At 40.1% G+C, this 21,969-nt stretch overlaps 1 protein-coding gene across 3 annotated transcripts in view; it reads right to left on the bottom strand.

Annotated features, from left to right (window-relative positions):
• STK32A (serine/threonine kinase 32A) overlaps window positions 1–21,969 on the bottom strand; it is a 105,220-nt gene that overhangs the window by 49,511 nt on the left and 33,740 nt on the right. For all 3 annotated transcript variants that reach the window (XM_066342557.1, XM_066342558.1, XM_066342556.1), the window contains exons 4-5: window positions 20,735–20,886; window positions 1,546–1,719 (exon numbers count right to left, since the gene is read on the bottom strand). In XM_066342557.1, the coding sequence (XP_066198654.1) occupies window positions 1,546–1,719; window positions 20,735–20,886 (326 nt within the window). The remainder of the gene's footprint in view (window positions 1–1,545; window positions 1,720–20,734; window positions 20,887–21,969) is intronic.

The following is a 21,969-nucleotide window of genomic DNA, read 5'->3' as shown; positions in this document are numbered from 1 at the left end:
GAAGGGAGATGAGGAGCATCAGTTCTTTGTTGCAGCACCTTAGTTGTTCATTGATTGCTTTCTCACATGTGCCTTAACCGGGGGCTCCATCTGAGCCAGTTACCCCTTGCTCAAGCCAGAGACCTTGGGCTGAAGCCAGCGACCTTTGGGCTCAAGCCAGCGACCATAGGGTCATGTCTAAGATCCCACACTCAAGCCAATGACCCCGTGCTCAAGCTGGTGAGCCCACACTCAAGCCAGATGAGCCCTAGTTCAAGCTGGCGACCTCAGGGCTTCAAACCTGGGTCCTCTGCATCCCAGTCTGATGCTCTATGCACTGCGTCACTGCCTGGTCAGGCTGTTCCTTCAGTTTTAAGAATTTAATAAAATAACATATGAAGAAGTACTTAGCAGTGCCTGGAATGTCATTGTGAAATGGTAGTTGCTTTGACAGTGATTAGGTTCACAATTCTTAGTAACTTGAATGATAATTTCATGTCTCCTAATCATGGTTTTCTCCTATTTAGTACTGTTCTACATATATCTGCCCTGACCACTTATCACAAATTATTACAGAGATCAGTGAGATATCATATAGGAAATCATTAAAACTACCAATTTCTTTACAAATGTAAAGCATTATCTTTTCCCTCTATTGTCTGTTTGGGTTTACAGCTGCTTTGTTACAGTTCACCCTTCACCAACATGGGTTTGAACTGCACAGGCCCACTTATACACGGATTTTTCCCAATCAATACACAGTTGGCCGCTCTTATCACTGGGTCTGGCGCCTGTGGATTCAACTTACCATGGATTGAAAACAGTATTTCTATTTATGGCTGGGAATCCTCAGATGCAGACAGCAGGCTGAATGCATTGTTCTGCACCACTTTGTTTAACAGACTTGAGCATTTGCAAATTTTGGTAGCCATGGGGTTTCCAGAAACAATCCCTCTCGCCCCTAGCCCCTAGGATGCCAAGGATATTGAAGGACAACTGTTGTTAAGTTTTGGGGAAGTCAAAAAATATTATGTGCAAATTTTCACTGAGTAGGGATCAGCACACTTACCCCCCCCATTGTTTAAAGCTCAAGTGTATTTGTTTATCTTTATTTAACACAAATGTCCCAAGTGAATGACACAAACCGCCCCTGCTGACCTCTACTTGCAGCACACACAGTAGGGACTCATTCTAGCGTGGATGGCAGGCAGATGTTAGGAACTCAAATTTTCTTTCCAGAGAATCTTCTTCCCATGAGCTTCCTTCATTTCTATTTCAATTAATTCACTTCATGTTGATTAAGTTCTTGTGTGTCACCTTTCTCCTTTCTGTCTAAACTTACTTATAAGAGAGCACCAATATGCATTGATTCTGGTCTTGGGCACAATGTGCTTAGTTGTTTTATTTTTTATTCTGCAAAATAAGGGCAAAAAGCTACCTCAAGGGACTGTAGTGAGAATCAGGTGAGGGTTAAAGGTCATGTTCAACAAAGACTTGTTGAGTGCTGCGGGTTGCGAATTCTCTCCTGTGCACTCAGGCCGAGGCTGCCCCTGGGACTTGACTGACCTGTGAATGATGCTCTGGCTCTGCAGGTAGTCCAGGGCCATGGCCAGCTCACAGAGGAAGAGCTTCACGGTGTCTTCCTGGAAACGGACGTTCTGCTGCAGGTGATAACGTAGGTCCCCGCCCAGCAGAAGGTCCACCACCATGAACATGTCTTCCTCATCTTGGAAGGAGTACCTGGAATAGATTTAGAAATAAAAATGTATATAATACAGTTACAAACTAAAATGTCCCAGGGGCAAATGACACCCCATAGATCAGAGCAGAGTGTTGTGGAGCTAAGAAGGAGTAGATGGTCTATCACTTGCTCTATGATTCTGGGCTTCCAGTTTCCACATGTCTAAGTTGGAAATACTATGAATAGCTATCACGTTTGATCATAGTAAGGAAGACAGTATAATATCTAAGTCATGCCCAGCATATAGTAGGTACTCATTAACTGTTAGCTTACAAAGCTGTAAAGCTAAGGAAGTCAAGAAAACCCATTTATGCACTTACTAACAATCACATCCTAACCACACTGTTGCAGGAGGTCCATAAAACGTGGGTTACGAGGCCTCCTTGAAGCATTCTCATGCCCATTTTTCCATGTTAACAACTTCATTGCTCAGCAACATTATGGGAAATCATGCACCAACACTAATGATAAGAAAATATATAAATGGGGCAATAAAGAAGAAAGTGCACAGTACAAGGAAGTCATTAACTCAGTCAGGAGGTGGGGAGGGAAGGGGAAGCTTCCCATCAGACGTAAAGCCGGAGCTGAATCCTCAAGGATGGTGACAATACTAATCGCTAAGGTTTTTCCACTGAGTAACTTCCTGGCACAGCTCAGAAACACTAAACAGTGTTGCCCCATTGGTCCCACTACGCAGCTCTTATGCCCCATTTTACAAATGAGGAAATCAAGGCTCGCTGATATTTAAGTAACTCACACAAGGTCAAGCACCCAATAAATGGTTGAGCTGAAGGGTTCTCAACCATGTATTCAAAAAGTCAGAGTTGAAAGAGAAAAGCAGCACATATTATGCATAGACATGAGCAAGAACAGAGTGTGAGTGGGGAAAGAAAACAGTTTGGGTGTTCAGGAAAACAGTGATGGGCAAGCTTGAGCCTGGAGAAGACAGGCAGAGGGCAGACCCCAGGAAAGGAGCACAGAATCGATAGGTGTTGGGGAGACAGGGGAGGGTTTTAGGCAGGACATAAAATCATTGGATGTGGGCTTCACACTTGAAGAAGCACAGACGGGTGGAGGGACAGTAAGAGGACATGAGTCACAGGAGAGCAGGTCTGGCCTCTGCAGTTTGCAGAAGCTTCCTGTAAAAATGCACTCCTACTGCTTTGATTGGTTTTGCTCCCCTCAAAGCAGAGACACGATTTCTTATCACAATAGGGCTCTCAGTATCAACACTGTGTTGACATCATGTCCCTGAAAGTTGTATTTGAACCCAAGAATTAAGTGCCTGCAAGCAGTGTCCAGAGATGCAAACTGACTCCCAGTGACACATTCTTCGCTTAGGAAACAAATGTACAATATCAATGATGGGAAAGCTCTGCTTTGTACATTTTCTTCTTTATAATGATCTTTGTGCTAAAGGATAAGGAAGGGACTTGAAAACACATGAAAAGAGAGAAATTCAATGAAGCACTAATCAGAGGCGGTAACATTCTAATGAGGACTCACTGTCTCCGATGTTCACTTGTTCAATAGATAAAATTGTATTTACTACCGAAGACTGAGTCACATGGAAGATATCAGAAATTAAGCTCTTGGGGGCAGTTCAGACAGAAAGACAGGAAGTGCTTTATAAAAATCTGAGAAACACATCTTTGGTGTTGCCTTTTAGGAAATAATATTCTTCATCTCAGTGCAATGACTGGCTGGTCATCCCTGCCATAGGTTTAATGGGCACCAAAAAAGGTGCCTGGAGCTGGGCTATTCGGCTCACAGTCTTTCCAACTGCAACACTAAAAATTATATTTGCTGTGTTTTACAGTTCTTCCAGTAAGCAACTAGATGCTAGTGAATACGTAATCATGCCTGGGACCTGTTGTACCCTAAGGTCCTCAGAAGAAACATAACAAAGACAATGATTGCTCGGAGGTGTGAGAACAGTCTTTTGGGATGGCTGGTGAATGGGTTAGGGATGGGGAGGTGAATGAGGACTGGGTACCAAAGAAGGGAGAAAGGAGTGCCAATGATAAACATACCTAGATGCCAATGGAAAACATATACACAAACGGTGTTGGCATACAGAGCAGCTGTGACTGCATTCAGCTCTCCACTGGAGGCAGATGGAGGGCAGACATCAGGTGACAGGCCAAAGGGCTCTTTCCCACGACCCCGCTTAACTTGAGGAGGAACAGTGTCTTATGAAACTCATCCTGAATGAACAAACATTTTTGGGGGTGGTGAGGGGTGAGAGAAGGGGAAATAGGCAGACTCCTGCATGCACCCTGAATGGGGATCCACCCGGCAACCCTCTGTCTGGGGCCAATACTCAAATACCGAGTCATTTTTAGCGCCTAAGGCTAAAATGTGCTCCAGTGGAGCTATCCTCAGTGCCTGGGGCCACACTTGAACCAATGGAGTCACTGGATGCAGGAGGGGAAGAGGGGAAAAGTGGGAGAGTGAGGGGGAAGAAGCAGATGGTTGCTTCTCCTGTGTGCCCTGACCGGGAATTGAACCCCAGACTTCCATACACTGGGCTGATGTTCTACCCACTGAGCCACCAGCCAGGGCCAAACATTTTTATTGGGATTTTGGCTAAGCTATTTTTATTCAAAGAATAGACTGAGAAAAGGTGTTCACTGTGGCAAGAGAAAAAACATTCAACCATGCAGGGAATTATTAATCAAAGTAAGGAGAACCTAAGGCAAGAGGCAACATGCTTCCCTTGCTCAGTATGAATATAAATTTATTTAATCATGGAGCCAGGTCTGGCTGTTAAAAATCGTCTTTCTCCTTCAGCACGTCAGCTCTGAAACTCTCAGAGGGAGGGAAGATAAGGATTTTATTTTCTAGACCTGTACTCTGTAAAACATGTGAGTCTAACATAGTTTAGTGATAACTAGAATATGCAAGTTCATATCATGATCCAATTTTTATTTTTAAAGAAGAGAGTAAGAGTATTTTGTATCTCAGTCATTTATCATATAGAATCTCTGTTGCATTTCCATAACTTTTTTTTTTTTTTGGTATACTATATTATGGCTTATTTATTTCTTAGTCGACAGCTCCAAAATGAACAGGTCTGGTCTCAGTGCATGTGGAAGGCATTGCAAAGTGTGTTCAGTAAGCAGAAATAACTAACAAAAGTCCACCACCCAGAGCATCCTATTCTACCATGTTTGACCCAGATCATTGTCATAGGCTATTCACAGTTCTCTCTGTTTAACCTTGGACCCCTCCAGTCCATTCTACACACCACAGTTATATTTTTAAAAATGGGAGTTTAATGGTATATAGCCACGTAAGACCCTTTCATCTCTCCTCATGGTATACAGGACCCTGTATGGTCTGACTCTGTTGACTATTCCAGATTCATCTTTAAGATCTATCTCTTCCTTTCACTTCTCAATTAGTGATTTTTGCCTTCCTCCAGCCTTGGAAGCTTGTGATGTGGTGTGACCTATGCTGCCCGCTGCCTGGTTATTTTTTTTATTTATCTTTTAGTCTCAGGCCATGTGTCACTTCCCACAGAGATGTTTCTCACTGTCCACATTGAATCCTGGCTCCCTGTTACATACAATGCCATACTCTTGTTCACAGAACTGACCCGATTTGAAAATATTTCCCTATGTGCTTTTGGATGAACTGTTTTCTTTCTCAATGTGCTATCATAATGCTTGACTGCTTTTATCCATCTTCGACTCTTCAGCACCTATATACTGTCTGAAGTGTACACTCTACAGATAGTTGTAGAAAAAACTAATAAATGAATAAAAGAACTAAATAAGGGAAAGAGAAAAGCAAGGTTGGTCTCTGATACATCCCCTAGGTTCTAGTTTTATAAATTAGCACGGTTACCAACTAAGCTTAAAGACATCACATTCTTGAAGCTGTCTCATGAAGGCCATGTTGAGATTAACCTGGGCATTAAAAGAGATCTAGAACATTCTCCAAGGCAGTGTTTTTCAAATACTGTTAAGATGTCAATTCCGTCCAAATTGACCTATAGAGTCAGTGCAATCCCTATCAAAATCCCAGCCAGCATTTTTGCTTTTGCATAAATTAACAAGAAGTTCTTAAAATAATAAGAAAAATACTAAATAAACATCTACAATAGCAAAAATAATTTCAAAGAAGAGAAAAATTGGGAGACTCACTTCCCAATATCTAAATTTAGTATGTATAAAGCTGTAGCTATCAAGATAGTGTGGCATTGACATGAGATAGACATATGTCAATGGAACAAAATTTAGAGTTTGGAAATAAATCTTTTTTTCATTACAGTCAATGGATTTTTGATGGAAAAAAAATGCCAGGAAAGAATAATCAGTTTAATAAATGGCGCTAAGATAATTAGATACTCACATTCAAACCATACACAACAATGAACTTAGATCTCTACACCAGATACAACAATGAACTCAAATACTCAATGATATATATATAAGTGCAAAAACAATAAAATGTTTAGAATAAAATGTAAAATCTTTGAGACCCCAGACTAGATAAAAATTTCTAGATATACCACCAAAACCAAGATCCATTAAAAATTTGGTAAATTTAGGTTTATCAAAATGCGAGACGTTTTCACTTCAAAAGATACCATTAAAGAAAATGAAAAAGCAAGCAACAGACTGGGAGAAAATATTTATAAAATGTGTAACTTATAAAGGATTATATCCGGAACCTCCAGAGGACTGTTACAACCCAGGAAGTCAAACAACCTAATCGAAAAATGAGCAAAGATACAAATGTTAGTTTTCACTAAAGAAAATAGACATGAAAAGATGCTCAATATCATTAGTCAGTAGAGAAATACAAATTAAAACCACAAATTTGACACCCGTCAAAATGACTATACTAAAAAAAAAGAGAGATTACCCCCAGGATGTAGAGAAAAGGGAACACTCATGTATTATTGCTGGAAATATAAATGTATAATCACTTTGGAAAACAGTTTGTCAGTCTTTCAAAAAGCTAAACACAAAATTGTTCCATCACCCATCAATTCCACTCCCAAGTATCTACTCATGGAAATACGAATAGATTTCCATGCAAAGACTTGTACACAAATGTTCATTGTAGCATTATTTCTAACTGCCAAAAATTGGAGACAAGCTATATGTCCATCAATTGGTGAATGGATAAACAAAATGTGGTATCCACACAGTATTTCACTACTCACAAATAGTGAATATTCCAGTATTCACAGAATACTAAAAAGGAACAAACTGCTAACACTGATAAAGCCCATAAACATTGCCAGAAGTGAAAAAAGCCAGGCACAAGTGATTACATATTTCTAATTCAATTTATATGAAATTGCCAGAAAAGAAAAATTTATACATACAGAAAACACATCAGTAGTGGCCTGAGGCTCAGGTTGGGAACGGGGATTAACTCTAAATGGGCCCCAGAGATCTTAGTGGGAAGGAAGAAAAGGTTTCTAACATTGATTTATGGTGATGGTTGCACCACTCAGAAAATTACTTAAGATTATTGGGAATGGCTAAATCACATGATGTATAAAAATATCTCAATGAAGTTGTTGTAAAAAAAAAAAGGCAAAAAAGATTATGGTGTAGAGAGAGGTTAAATACGTATTTGCTCTAGAATCACATGTTAGGAAATTGTGAAGGCAGGTATAATAAAATTCTTCCAGTGTAATTATTTAAATGCCCTTCAAGTCAACTCTCGAAATTCAATTTGTATGCTTCCTGGATAGTCTCATTCCAGTGCTGGGAGATTTCTATCTTCAGCCAAGAACCTCATAGAAGTTTTTACGATCAGATGTTGTCCTGTGCACTAGAACGACAGAACAATTATCTGCGTTTTTCAGCCCTTGTGAGAAGAGATGCTTGAGGAATAAGCAAAGAGGAAGTGAGGGCACATGGTCCCATCTGTTAAGTAGAAATTTTAAAAGCTTGTGAATTTAAAAATGATGGGCAGTAGTCCATCATACTTCTCCTCCTGTGGCTCAGGAGAAATTTTCCAGAGTGTATCTAGGGTGAAATTCACAAAGAAGTAAAACCAAGCCTGTATTATTCCACCCAATTAATTTACTATGGCAATACTTAAAAGCCAAGGTTTGTAAAAGTCAGATTTCAACAGTTTATCAGAACTCTAACCAATTGTTGTGTTTTTGTTGTTGTTATGTTTTTAGCTATGTGCCATAGCTACAGGACGAGATGAGGTAAAAGAAAGGTTAATGGCTTGGATAACATTGGAACCAAGCTGAGACAACAAGTCTTTGCTACTGTAAATTTAGAGGGAGGGAATTTACACTCTAAATAAGTATGTTATGACTTCTACTCATTAAAGCATCCGAGTCGAACATTTCCATCGAGGTTTGATGAAAATAGGGGTAAAATGCCAGTGCCGGAGGGGATGTGGAGTAATGGGCACTCTCCTATGCTCTGGGTGGAGGTTAATTTGGAGAAAGCTCCTTTGAGGACAACTTGGAAATAGCTCTTAAAAAACACAGGGTGTTTGAGCCTATGATTTCACTGCTAGGAACTTTCACTGTGGGTATACTTGAGAAATTATACCAGGATGTACTTACAAGGAGACTCATTGCATCATATAAAATCAAAAACCACTTGCCTGTCCATCAGTAGGAGAACATGCAAATAAATTATGGTAAATTTATGTTACAGATTATACAGCACTTTTTAAAATGAGGCAGGTCTCTATTTTGTTATGAAAAGATTTTTAAAATCTATTATGAAGACAATGTGAGGGAAAACAATGTTAAACTATAATATGCATTATAGTATATAATATGCATTATTATATATAGAAGCAATGTTTATATCATACCATACTTTATAGTATATAGTATATAGATGCTTAGAATACATTTAAAAAGGATACACATACAAGCATTAAAGAAAAATAAACATATTACATACATATGCCAATATATGCATAAAATTTTTCTGAAAATAAGATAACCAGTTATCTAAATGGTAAGATTATAAGTAATTTTTATTTATATTTTCATATTTTAAAAGCCTAACAAATATAACCTTTCTACTCTGATATATCTATGTTGTCTCCTTGCTATACGTAGTAAATATGTGACAATAGAAGAGTGGATATAGATAACAGTATTGTATTATAATCATCAAACTTGCTAAACTAGAGCTTAATAATTCTAAGAACTAAAATGAAACAATTATTATGTAACATAATAGAACTATTCATTACCGCTACATGGCAATCATTTTATAATATATAATATTAACATGTATATCTTACAGTTCTACAATGTTATGTCCAATACATTTCTTCTTTCCTCTTTTCCAAGTGAGAGGAAATGAGATAGAGAGACAGACTCCCTCATGAGCCCGGACCAGAATCCACCTGGTAAACCCCACCTGGGGCATATGCTTTGCCCATCCGGGGCCATGATCGCACCCAAGCTATTTTTAGCTCCTGAGGTGGAGGCTCCATGGAGCCATCCTCAGTACCCAGGGCCAATGTGCTTGAACCAACTGAGGCATGGCTGAAGGAGGAGAAAAAAGAGAGATAGAGAAGGGGGAGGAGGAGGGGTGGAGAAGCAGATTTTGCTTCTCCAGTGTGCCCTGACCAGAAATCGAACCCAGGATCCACATGCTTGGCCAATGCTCTACCACTGAACCAACTGGCCAGGGCCATATATATTTCAATAAAAAAATAAATAATATCATATATGTTGTTTCATCAGGAAAGGAATTAACATAGATAAGTCAACTAATCTAGTACTTTTCATCAAATGCCAAATGTTCTCATTTTCCCAATTGTTCTTTAAATGTTCTTTTTTCAAAAAAAATTATAGGATATTTGGGTCTTCTAAATGAAGTCAATTAAGGTTCATATATTACCTTTGGTTTATGTGCCTTTAAAATTCTTTTTTTTTCTTTTATACTTACCTTACCAACTATTTTTTTATTCCTGGTAACTTTTTGTTGAAGAAACCAAATCAGTTTTTCTGTAGTATTTCCACAGTCTGAATTTTGCTGATTGCATGCACGTCATGTCTTTCTACGTGTCCCACAACTCTGTATTTCGTGAAAATTGGTTAAACCTGGAGGCATGCTCAGACTGGGGTTTGATTTCTTGGTGGAAAGACTACTTTGCAGGTAGTGTGGAGTCTTCGATCAGGAGGCAAATAATTAATATAGCATCTTTTCATGGTGTTACCAGCCATTACTCATCTGAATGCCCTATCCAAACATTCCTTAGGGATGGTGATAGTTCAGGTCTATTACTTCTCCTTTATATTTAGCTGGAGGATTTTATATAGAAAATTGGCTTTCCTCAATCATTAATTACTCTCAGGTACAGTTCCTCTTAGAAAAGGTAAAACAATTGCTTAAGTCTTTATTTGCCACTTTTAGAATGATGTGTTGGTTTCCTAGAGTCCGCCAAAAAAAAATCAGTGTTTTTTATTTTTTAATAATGAATTCATGAGTTTGATATTATCATTCTTATTGATGTTCCATTCATGTCTGTTCTTGGATCAGTGGAAACGTAGTTAAGATGGATCATGGGTTATTTTGAAATGACCCTAGGAGGTTTTGATAACTTTATGGCTTTCTGATGCAAGAAGATATTCCTGGCTATGTTGTGCATTTCCTCTTCCAAACTATCTGAGACATGGGAGTGTTTGCTATAGTCTGGTTGCTATTTTGTCACTAGGATTTCTCAGTGGACAAACACAGAAATAAATAAAGCTAGTTAATATAGGTAAAGTTATGATATACATATATATACACATATATAAGCTAAGATAAATATATCCTAAATTCATAATGATACTCAACCTGTCCCCTACTGAAGGACACTCAGGGTGATTCCAGTCTTTTGCTATTACCCTTAGTATAACAGTGAAAATCTCTGTGAATGTCCTTTTGTATTCTGGCCAGCCTGACTTTGGCATGGATTCCCAGAAGCAGGTTCCCTAAGATAAAGATTTTTTAACACTCAAGGTAAAGGCACATGTAATCCTTGCTCAGTATTGCCAGATCATCTCCCCAGAGGGCCTATCATTTTGGATTCCCAACAGCAATACATGAGAGTTCCTATTTCCCCACCTCCTCTCTCTAGAGTATGTTACCAAATTTCCAGAAGTTTCTGACTTCAGAAAAAACCGGCCATAGAGCAAAAAAACATTCAAAACTTATATAGTCCTTTTTCTCGGTCTCATAAGTAGCCTTATAAAGTTCTCTAAGGAAAAAGCACACCTTAAATGCCCCATGAAAACACACAAAGGACCTCATTCACTCTTGTGTATCATGTGGGTACATACAGGTCAAACACTAACACTCATATATCTAGCATTCAAAAACACGGGTAATTTAGAGTTTATGTAGATCTTTTTGACAATGAACAGAATGGATTTGACGGAACTATCATATAAGCGTTATAATGAATATTTGTTAAAACTTCCTTTAAAGGCAGAGGAAACTTCTGTGTACGTTTTCAGCAAAAGAAACACTTTTGTATAATACATTAACCCCCTTGGTCTCAGTTCATCTTTTTTCTATTTCAGTCTTTCCTGACCTCTTCTCACCAAACACAAATTACAGGCTACCTCTCCATGTCTCTCTCTGCACGTCCCCAGCACCCTGCCACTTCTGTTATAGAACCTTCCAGAAAACTAGCCCTGAAGATGGTTACTATGTTATATTGTAGTGTGACCATTGATATTATTTTGCCCAAATTCCTCATATGACTGAACAACATGAAGGATCTGGCCTCTGCTGATTTCTGCGTCCATCATAATCCCTGGCCTAGACCTTGGTCCAAAATGAGCACTTACTTATTCAGTAGCCATTTTACAAATATTTACTGTGGATTTATTTACTTGTATAAGGTGCTGGAGATGAAGAAATAAACTAAAGAACAAGACCTCTCTCTTCTTGAAGCTAATCATCTAAAGAAGATAAACACATATTTACACAAACAAATACCCGGTTATGACATGTGCTAAAGGCTATGAGACAGGAATGCAGAAGTCCATGAAAACTAACAGAAGAACCACTTTGGTTTTTGCTCAGTTTCTTTTTTTAAAGAAATTTTCAGAAGGACCTCATTTTGATTGTAAGGGGTCATTAAAGCCTCAGAAAAAATAATGAACATACTTGCTTCATTCAAATCATAAACTATGGCCTCAAATAAAAGGCACAAAAGTTCACAATCTATACAGTAAAAAAAATTGTGGGTGGTTTAAAAAAAAATCACACCTAACAGGTTGCTGATTATTTTCCTGATGTTGTGATGGAGTAGGCGGTTTTCTTCAGCCTCGACCCTTCTCTGGACAGAGCTCTGGATGATATTTTGCAACCTGTCAGCTCTTCTGTACTGGCGCCAGAGACGTTATTTATGACGCTCCTCTGGGGGAAATTTGGCTGTGGTTATTTTCTCCAGTCTCCTGAGACTGTTGCCTCAGAGAATTGGATAGCCAGTCAATAGGCCAAGGAGAAGGAAAGATGTCGCTACCCATATCAAAGGAAAAGACAAGACACAAGCTCAGATGATAATGAGGAACAATTAAATCGGATTCTTAACCATGGTGTTTATCAGGGTTTCAGGAAAGTACATTTTAGAAGTTGTGCTTCAGGAGGCTCCTAGGCGGACTGCAGAGAGACAATGTAAGCGGGACAAGTTGGGTCACTGATGGGAAGGAAAAGGCCACTTGTGATTTCGAGAGTGGCTGGGCAGTGCTGACTGGGCCAAGAGAGGTCCAGGATGTGCTGAGTCACACATTTTAATTGGCCATGTTTCCAGAGTGGATGGAGGGACAAAATGCTCATCAGGCACAGGGTGTTGTCTACCCTCTGGCTCGGTAGCCAAAGAGGCAATTCACTTTCTGACCAAGTCTCCACCCAGGTGCAGAATTTGAGGGCAGAGAAAGGATTTCCCAGCACTGCTACCAATTACAGAAATTCTCACTTTGCTTCTCATGATTTCCTAACCTATTTATTTATTTATTTATTATTTATTTTTGCAAGGGAGACAGAAAGACAGACAGGAAGGGAGACATGATGATAAGAAGCATCAACTTGTACTTGTGTCACTTTAGTTGTTCAGTGATTGCTTCTCATGTGTGCCTTGACTGGGGGCTGAAGCCAACCAGTGACCCTTTGATCAGGCCAGCAACCTTGGGCTTCAAGCCAGTGACCTTGGGCTTCAAGCCAGTGACCTTTGGGCTCAAGCTGGTGACCCTGCACTCAAGCTGATGGACCCCCACGCAAGCCGGCGACCTTGGGGCCTTGAACCTGGGATTTCAGGGTCCAAAGCTGACACTCCGTCCGCTGCACCACTACTGGTTGGGCTAGCCTCTCCGTTTGTAATGCATCCCACTTCCCTTCTCCTTACTATTGCTTATACTCAACCTAGACCAACTGCATCTTCAGAAAGGTTTTGATCTTTCCTGCTTCTGCAGTCACCTTATGGGGTTCTTCCATCCATCTCTATTTCTGAGGTCCAATGGCTGGAACTCTACCAGGAAAGCAAGGAATAGGCATAATGAGTTTTTCCTCAAACTGAACTACATTAAGTTACAAGCAATGATTCTGTTTCACTAAAACATTATCATTTATTTTAATAATATGAGCTTGTCACATTTTTCATATGTGTTTCCTTTTTTATCCACACGAATCATGGGATGTTATTCATACAATGGAACATGATAAAGAAATGATAATATACCTTTGCTACTTGTGACAACAGGGATAAATGACAAAACACAGCCCCCTGGTGAGCATGCCGGGTGGATCCCGTTTGGGCATATGCAGGAGTCTGTCTGCCTGCCCCCCCCCCCAGCTTCTCACTTTGGAAAACTACAAAAAAAAAACACCCCAAAACCCACAATAGAACCCCTTTATACTCCCCACCCCCAAATAAAATTATGAGCTTCCTGTTTTACCCTCAAGCCACTCTCTGGTTTTATGTCCTACCTTCGGGAGTTAGCTCTTATCAAGGTCACAATACATATCTTTCCAAGTCAGTAGTGCATTCTTTGTCTCCGTATTCCTCCCAGAAGCTCTTGAAATGGTTTGCTCTCCTTCCTTTCTGAAATACTCCTTTTTCTAGACTCCAGGGTGCCATGCTCTCCTGATTTACCCCTAGCTCGTTGGCTAGCTTCCTGGTTGCTCCTTCGTCTAGTTTCCTGAGTCTTTCCCCTCTATCAGAATTACTGCAGTCCTCTAGGTCTTTAATCCTCAGTTCCTTCCTTCTATCTACTCTCTCTCCAAAGTGCCCCCTTCAAGTCCCTGGTGTAAATAGCAGATATAAGCTGATGATTCTCATGTTGGGCTTGTCATTGGGCTCTTGACTTTGCTAAGTTCCAGACTCATTTCCTGGCCAACAGCTCTATTTGGATAACTAAGATGCCACTCAAAATCAACACAACTAAAAGAGAGTCCTTGATTTTCCTAATGAATCTGCTCCTCTTCGGATCTCCCCACCTTAGTGAATGACACACTCATTCACCAACAATCTAGGAGTCATGATTTAACTCTTTCTTCTAGCTAAGGGGCAGGCATAGTTTCTAAGCATGGATTCTGTCCCAAGACTTTGAACCTTGAGTGGGTGACACAAGTTTAGAAAATTGGTGGCAGCTGATTTATCCCAGGTGAAATAGCCTTAAGAGCCTGTGCATTATTAGTTCCTGCTAATTAGAGTCTGAAAACTGCCTCTGTCCCTCACCTTTCTGAGACTTGGTTCTTTAGTTTTATTTCTGAGGATACAAGCTACTCCCTATCCTTCCAATGATTTTCTTTTCAGCTTTCATTTTCTAATAGCAATTGTATTGTTTGCAATAAAGGAACCCTCTGTAATATGGATGGGTAAATGAATGAGTGAACGTCTGCATTACAAAGACTGTTTCCTGCCCATTAGTCTATCAGTTGGTCAGTCAACAACTATATAATGAAACTGCTACTATCTCCTGGCCACGTAATAACACTGTTCCCTGCTACATTCTTCTTCAGGGATGGCTGTTCCTTCTTTTCCAACTGTCCAAACCCATCAGGGCCATATCCAAGGACAACTTCTTCCTATGACAACACTGGCTACTTTAGGATAACCTACCATTTTCAAGATCCTTCATTTAATCACACCTTTTCCTAAGATAACAAAGCTGGACTCTAGTTACAGTAATAAGAACAGTTTTATTGCAATAGGAAAAGCATCCAGAGTGAATTGAACTTAATTTTGATTTGTACAGAAGTGACTGGGTATCTTATAGGGAGAATGAAGTGATGAGGGAGGGGCTAGGTGGGGGCTCAGGAGAGTCAGGGAAGTGAAAAATTACTAAAGCCAGGAAGGCAGAGTTAGTCCATGTGAACCCCAACATGGTTGTTAAATAGCATGTATGGAATCAGGCTCCTCCCACACAGCAGTGGGGAGGCAGGGGCCCCACCTTCCAGTGTTGGCTGAAATGAATAGTCAATTCTTTGGGCAGCCTTGAGTTTTCTCACGCGGGCACTTTAAGGGGAGCTACGGTCATCCAAGGAATGCAGCCCCGAGCTTTTTGAAACTGTGTTCTGTTCAAGTCTTTATAGAATAAGGCTGAGGCCTGGTGGAGAAGAGGGCTCCAAGGGGCCTACCTAGAGTTTGGTCACCAGGTGGACCCAACAGAATCATAAGAGTCCCTAAAAGATGGAAGATGGAGGCAGAAAGTCAGGGGCAGAGAGAACTCTGAAGGTGCTGTGCTGCTGGCTTTCAAGATGGAGGGAGGCACCCTGAGCCAAGAGATGCAGGCAGCCTCAAGGAGCTGTAAAGGCGGAGAAACACTCTCCTTAGAACCTCCAGAGGGAACATGGCCGGCTGGTGGCTTGATTTTAGCCCCGTGCATGGGATTTTGCACTTCTGACCTTCAGAATTGTAAGATAATAAATTTGTAGTTTTAAAAATGTTTTCATTTTCTTTTAATGAGATGTCATTCATTTACAGTAAAATGCACAGATATTAAGTGCATAACTTAATAAATTTCTACAAATATAATAGATGCCCTCACATATTATAATTGACATGGCAGTAAAGGTAACAGAGTTTCAACTGCTTCAAACGTTTGCCATGTGCTACCTTCTAGTTAAGCTATCTGTCTCATAGGTGATCATTGTTCTGATTAGTTTTGTCAGTCTGTGAATGTTCAGTGCAAATAACAATGCAAGGTGGAAGGGAAATAGTGTCTTCCTCATATTATGAAAGTGGCTTTAACCTCCAGCACTCCAGTTCGTGTTACGTCACTAAGTTTGTGATCATTTCTTACAGCAGCAGTAGGAAAGTAGTACAGTTATTTGGGTGATAAAATTTCTGTTTTTGTGAGAACTTCCTGTAGTTACCCATTTTATACAAAAATATGTACTATTTTATATTCAAAAGAATTATTTAAATGTTCAATATTTAAGAATAAGACAAAAGACTTTTTAATGACCAGGCCAGTTCAAGGCCAAGTGAACTTGTCCACTTAAGATTCCTCCCTGGCTATGAGAACTGAGGGGACATTCCATTTCTGGGAGGGGCCTCATGGAGTTATTTGTGTAAAGTCATTTATTACATACCTACTATGTGTGAGCTGCTTTATATATGTATTCATAGCAGTACCTTCAGCCATGGGTATTGCTGTTATTCCCAATTATAAATGAGAAACCAAGCAGAAAACATAAGGTATCTTGCTCAATTCACATAGTTAGCAAGCAGTGAAGCTGGGAATCAAACTTGGGTCTCTCTGACCTCAGGGCCCATACAGGTCCTGGAGTGGAAGTAATTACATTAAAGGATGTTTGTGAGTGTGGAAGTGGTGGCAGTGGTATGATGGAAAAAGAGAAAACACCAGGAGCTGGACACCTGGTCTCAACACTAATTCATTTCATTCATTCAATCATTCATTCAACAGATATCTTTGAGCACTTATTGTGTGCTAAGCACTATTGCAGGATTTGGGAACTAAGGCAGTGAACTAAACATTCAAACAAACCTGCCTCATGGACTTTCAATTCTTGGGAGGTGTGCAAGACAATAAACAAAATAAATTTGGTTTCCTTGCCCAGAACTTTGTAAAGGAACTTCACAGATGTCTGTAGAGGATGGTACAGGATAGCTGGAAGAGCATGGGCTTTGAGGTCAGGACTTCTGGGTTTGAGTCCTGGCTCTGCCAATTCTTTGCTGTGTGACTCTGGGAAAATTACCCAACCTCTCTGAGCTTCTGTGTCTGCAAGTGCAAAATGGCACTAATAATCCCTATCAACCTAGATTGTCAGGATGAATAAATGAGATAATAATACATGTAATACCCAAAGTCATAGAATGCCATGGACAAGGATACTTATTATATCGATGCTGTGCCTGAGTTCTCATAGTCTGTGATTCCTCAAAGAAACTAGTTTCTGAGTCACAGCTGATGGTTCCCCTCCAGGGAACCTGCTTCTGCAGCTCTGTTCAGCCATTGGACAAGCCTCCTTTTTCACAGTCCCAGTACAAGTGGTCCTTTCCACTTTAAACAGCTTATCTTGTCTGCTAATTTCCTGAAACCGCATGTGGACCCTTTATGCTCAGAGAAACAAGAGAAGCGGGTCCAGAAGACAGCTGGGTTTAGGGGAAAGTGGAGTCCTAGCAGCTCTGTGCAGCTGCAGGCTTAATCTCAATTAACAAAAGCCACCTGGGGAACCAGCAGCACTGGGCAGAGACTGGGGCCCATTTGTTTGCAGGCTTTGGGTTGCCAGGGCTTTGTTAGCAGCCCTCAGGAAGATTTTTTTTTGTTGCCAGGAAGATTGTATTTGCTTTCCTGGATGCCAGCCCTGTCAGGCAGCCTTCACTCTATAACCTGGTCTACATCTGATGACTGTGTTCTGAGTGGGGCCGGGTTCCAGGTTTGTAGAGGGAAGGTTGAATTTTTAAAAAACGTCTGTTCACCCTTAATACTGCTGCTCCCAGATTAGTGAATTTCCTTCCCTGAAACTCCTCAACACAAACACACCCACACTCACTCCTCTTTATACTTTGTCCCTTCATACCTTTCTCACAGTTCAGATATTCATGTGCCATTTGACCAAGTCAATTCTCGTGGCTAATGGTAACGCCAAACAGGTCACTGGCTCTGCTCACTCCTGCTGACCCTGCATCCGCACACTGTGGGTCCCTGTTACAATCAGGGGGCTAGATTTAGCAAATAAAAATGCAAGATGCCCGCCTAAATTAGAAATTGGAATAATAAATTATTTTCAGTTAAAATGTGTCCTGTGCAGTGCTTGGGACATGTACTAAAAGTTATTGGTTGTATATCCAAAGTTCAAATCAAACTGTACACCCGTATTTTATTCGGCAACCTAACTACACCTTGTCTGTGATGCTTGGTAAATATATACACGAATGAAGAAGGGAACAAAGCTACTGAATGATCACAAACAGAAAACCAAATGTAGATATTATTCTGGAAAGTACACACCAACATCTTAGGAGTGATTATTTCAAAGTGATGGATTATTAGAGAATTTTTATTTTTCTATGCAATTGTTTATGTTTTGCAATTTGACCGCAATGATTAGAAAAGTTTTCAAATATCAAATATGTATGTACCTATATATACACACACTAACTTTAAAAAATAATAAACCTGTTTAAAAGAGAAACTATTTGTCTTTTCCCTCAGCTGGAGACCCAGAATTTTCTGAAATCCCCACACTAAGGGACATCTTGAGCATCCATGAGAAGATGGTTGAAATCAATATCACATCACACAAAGGAGTTCCAAAAATATTGCTGCTACTTTATTAAGCATGCTGTACTTCTTAAGAAAATCGATTCCTGACACTCTGGGGATGTAAAGATAAGTCTAGTTAAACCCAAGACACAAATCTTGATTATATTGTATATAATATACTGAGGATTCTTTGATATTTTCCCCCTTTAATTTGCAAAATAAGGGTGGAAAACAAAACAAGATGGAACATAAGCTCTTATAATGAGTTGAAGACCCAATCCCCCTATCACACAACAACTTCCCGTGATGCCTTGCAGGCAAGCACCATTCAGATATGTCTTTTGGGTGGCCAGTGGTGGGCTGGTTCAGAATGCTACACCTTAATGGAGCAAGAAAAGAAAATACTAGAGTTTATAAGATGTTTACTACATGCTAGGCACTAAGCGTAGATCACTTTGTCTCATTTCACTCATAAAAACAACCCAAGTTACACTCATTAAGTCTATCTTAGAACAATGTCTCTTAAAAATGATTAAGATTGCTCATAATCACACCTATAAAAGTTTTGCAAAGTGCTTCATAGTTGTGGAAAGAGTCACTTACATTTACTATGCTATACTTCCTAAGGCAGAAAGCATTTATTAGAAGGAATATGCTTTCTGAAGATCTTTAGCTCAGGGTTTGAAAGACAAAAGGGCTTTCTGATGTACTTTTAGGAATTGACCCCTCCTGGTTTTCAGTTCCGAATGTGGTGCTAGAATTATGGGGTGAGGGTGAGCTATGAGGTACCTCTTCTCTCTCCTCTATCAATGTTAATTGTGCCTAATGATTCACTGTTGAGATTCATCGTGGGAAGATGGGAAGGACAGGATGGATGTTGTGTTGTCACTAAGTCAGCACACGTGAAGAACAGAATGTCGTCGGGAATAGCACCACGTGGCAAATAGCAAAGTCTGCAAACTTTGGCCAGCTTAAAGGCTCATAACACCCATGTTGTAGAAAAAGAAATGGGACTAGAACAAAATCACCCTTGCCTACTCAGTGAAGAGAGACAGCAGAAAGGGTAAAATTCTAAGTCTGTCTTTATGGAGAGCTCCTGGTTTTAAAAAGAGAAAATTAGTTGGTTGAACTTTTGAAGAAGGAAAATGTGACTTTGGACAAAAAGAGCCTGTGAAGTGAGAGCAATTCCTCATTCTCGGGGTGGGGAGAGAGGGGGAGGGAAGCAATTTGATGATTGCTAAGGAAGAGGGAGAAAGAGCCACTTCCATTTAACTTCTTACTCAGCAGCATTTTGAATAGGCCACTCTAAAATACTGATTAAGTACACTGAGCCTGAGCCCCGATTAGATTCGGCCATGTCTCAATAGTGCATAAACTATAATAGATCCGTTTCCAAGTCACCCTGAACCATCTTCTTTTCAACAATGGCATCAAGTGTTTGAGCAAATTGTATATTAAGTGAAGCATGTTAATTAAAGATGGAGGAAACGGGTTTAATGCACTGATTCCTCCACAAGAATGTCCCTCAACACACAGTGGCATTTCAATTATTTTTCCATTAGTATTCACTGAATAAAGACCTTTTTTTTCTTGCCTTTGCTAGAACGTAAGCACTGCTTGGTATGCATATTTAAATAACAGTCACACTGAATTAGCATTAAGACTCGGCTCTTAGCATAATGGTTGCATTAAAACGTACAGCAAAATGACACAGCCACAGAAAGACCTCCGCACACAGAAAAGAGCAGGACATAATAGATAACGCAAGCTTCCCCGTTTCCTAAGCCTTCATGGTGACGGTGGTTTGAGAGCAGATCACCTAAGTTAGCTCCAGCTTTGCTAAAACCTGTTGGATGAGAAAGGCAGCACCCATCTTGGCTGCAAGGAAACCAATTTTACTGTCAATCATTTTAAGGAGAAAGCACTTTGTTCAAGTTCTAAAGATCAGCCTCATTCCAGCCACTGACACCATGCTTTCTACCCAGAGTCTCTGCCCCATGGTTAATGGGGAAAAAGTATCTCACAAGTGAGATGACATCTGAACTCATTCCTTCAACTTATTTAGTTATAACGCTTTAAAAAAAATAAAATTTGACCTCAAGGGCAAGAGAAACTGACAACTGGACCAAGCAATATTCACTGATGACAAGAAAACAACCATTTTGTTTCATCATCAAGTCAAAGACACCAAGGAGAACAAAAGTCCTCGAGGAGTGCCCTAATAAGGGCATGGCAAATGCACAGCGAGAAATCAGGGAATGTTTATGTCACAGTAGTGGGGGTGAGGGCGGGAGTGTGCCCATTAGGGGTGCCATAAAGCCACTCACCACAGATTGACCAGGAAAGGGTGCTCCAAACCCTGCATGATCTGGAGTTCCTTGAAGACGTTTCTCACTTCATTGCGCTCGACACACTTCTGTTTGTTCATGTATTTCATCGCATACATCTTCTTGGTATCGTTCTTCTGAACGATGCAGACCTAACGGGGCAAACCGAGTGAGAAAGTGCTTAGGGAGGTGACGGACCATAGCAATGAGCGACAGAACAAGACTTGTTCTTTAGCATGACTTGCAGATTCTCTGGTGCTCAAGTTCTTACTTACTCCTGATTCCACAGTAAAAAATTTTATTTCCTTCCTTTGCACCAGGTCAATTCCTAAATCTCTGCTTTCTTAAACAACTTTGCCTGTTTTTGCTTTGGAGCTTTTTTTTTTTTTTTTTAACAGCAGTTTGGAGAAAAAAGTAGCTGCCTCCTTGTCAGGAATCTTTTCATAGCAAAGACATCCTTATTCTGCCTTTTTTTTTCTTTTCCAAGTGAGAGGAGGGGATATAGACAGATAGACAGGCTCCCGCATGCACCTCGACAGGAATCCACCCAGGAACACCCATCTGGGGCTGATGCTCTGCCCATCTGAGGCTGCTTGCAACTGAGCTATTTTCAGTGCCAGAGGCAGAGGCTCCACAGAGCCATCCTCAGTATCCAGGGCCAATGTGCTCAAACCAATTGAGCCATGGCTGCGGGAGAGGAAGAAACAGAGGAGGGGCGAGGGGTGGTGAAGCAGATGGTCACGTCTTCTATGTGCCCTGACTGAGAATTGAACCCAGGACATCCACACATAGGGCCGACACTCTACCACTAAGCCATTCATCCAGGGCTCCTTATTCTGCTTTGAGTGACTTAAATAAATAGGCTAAACTGTCAAGCTGGACAATATTGTACAAAGAATTTGTTTACAAGCATAGGTGATATATCTAACCAAAAAGGGCTTTCATCACTGGGACAACACAAAACACAATGTCCATATTTTTGAATTTTTTTAGAGGTTCATATAATGCCTGATAATGTAGACAGTGAATAATTTGAAAATGCAAGTGCAACACAAATGATTTTAAAATGCAAGTTCAGTATGAAAAATGAAATAGTCTCAAGATTTATCTCCTCTTAGAAACTAATAACCAGGATTTGAATCTAGTCATGTGTTAACCCCCCAAAAAGAAAATTAAACTGAATATGTATATTTTTCATGGTAGGATTTATAAAAAAATACAAATGTAATACAACT

This window comes from Saccopteryx leptura, chromosome 6, assembly GCF_036850995.1.
Source record: "Saccopteryx leptura isolate mSacLep1 chromosome 6, mSacLep1_pri_phased_curated, whole genome shotgun sequence".
In the NCBI taxonomy this organism is placed as follows: domain Eukaryota; kingdom Metazoa; phylum Chordata; class Mammalia; order Chiroptera; family Emballonuridae; genus Saccopteryx; species Saccopteryx leptura.
This window is presented reverse-complemented; position numbering and strand designations above follow the sequence as displayed.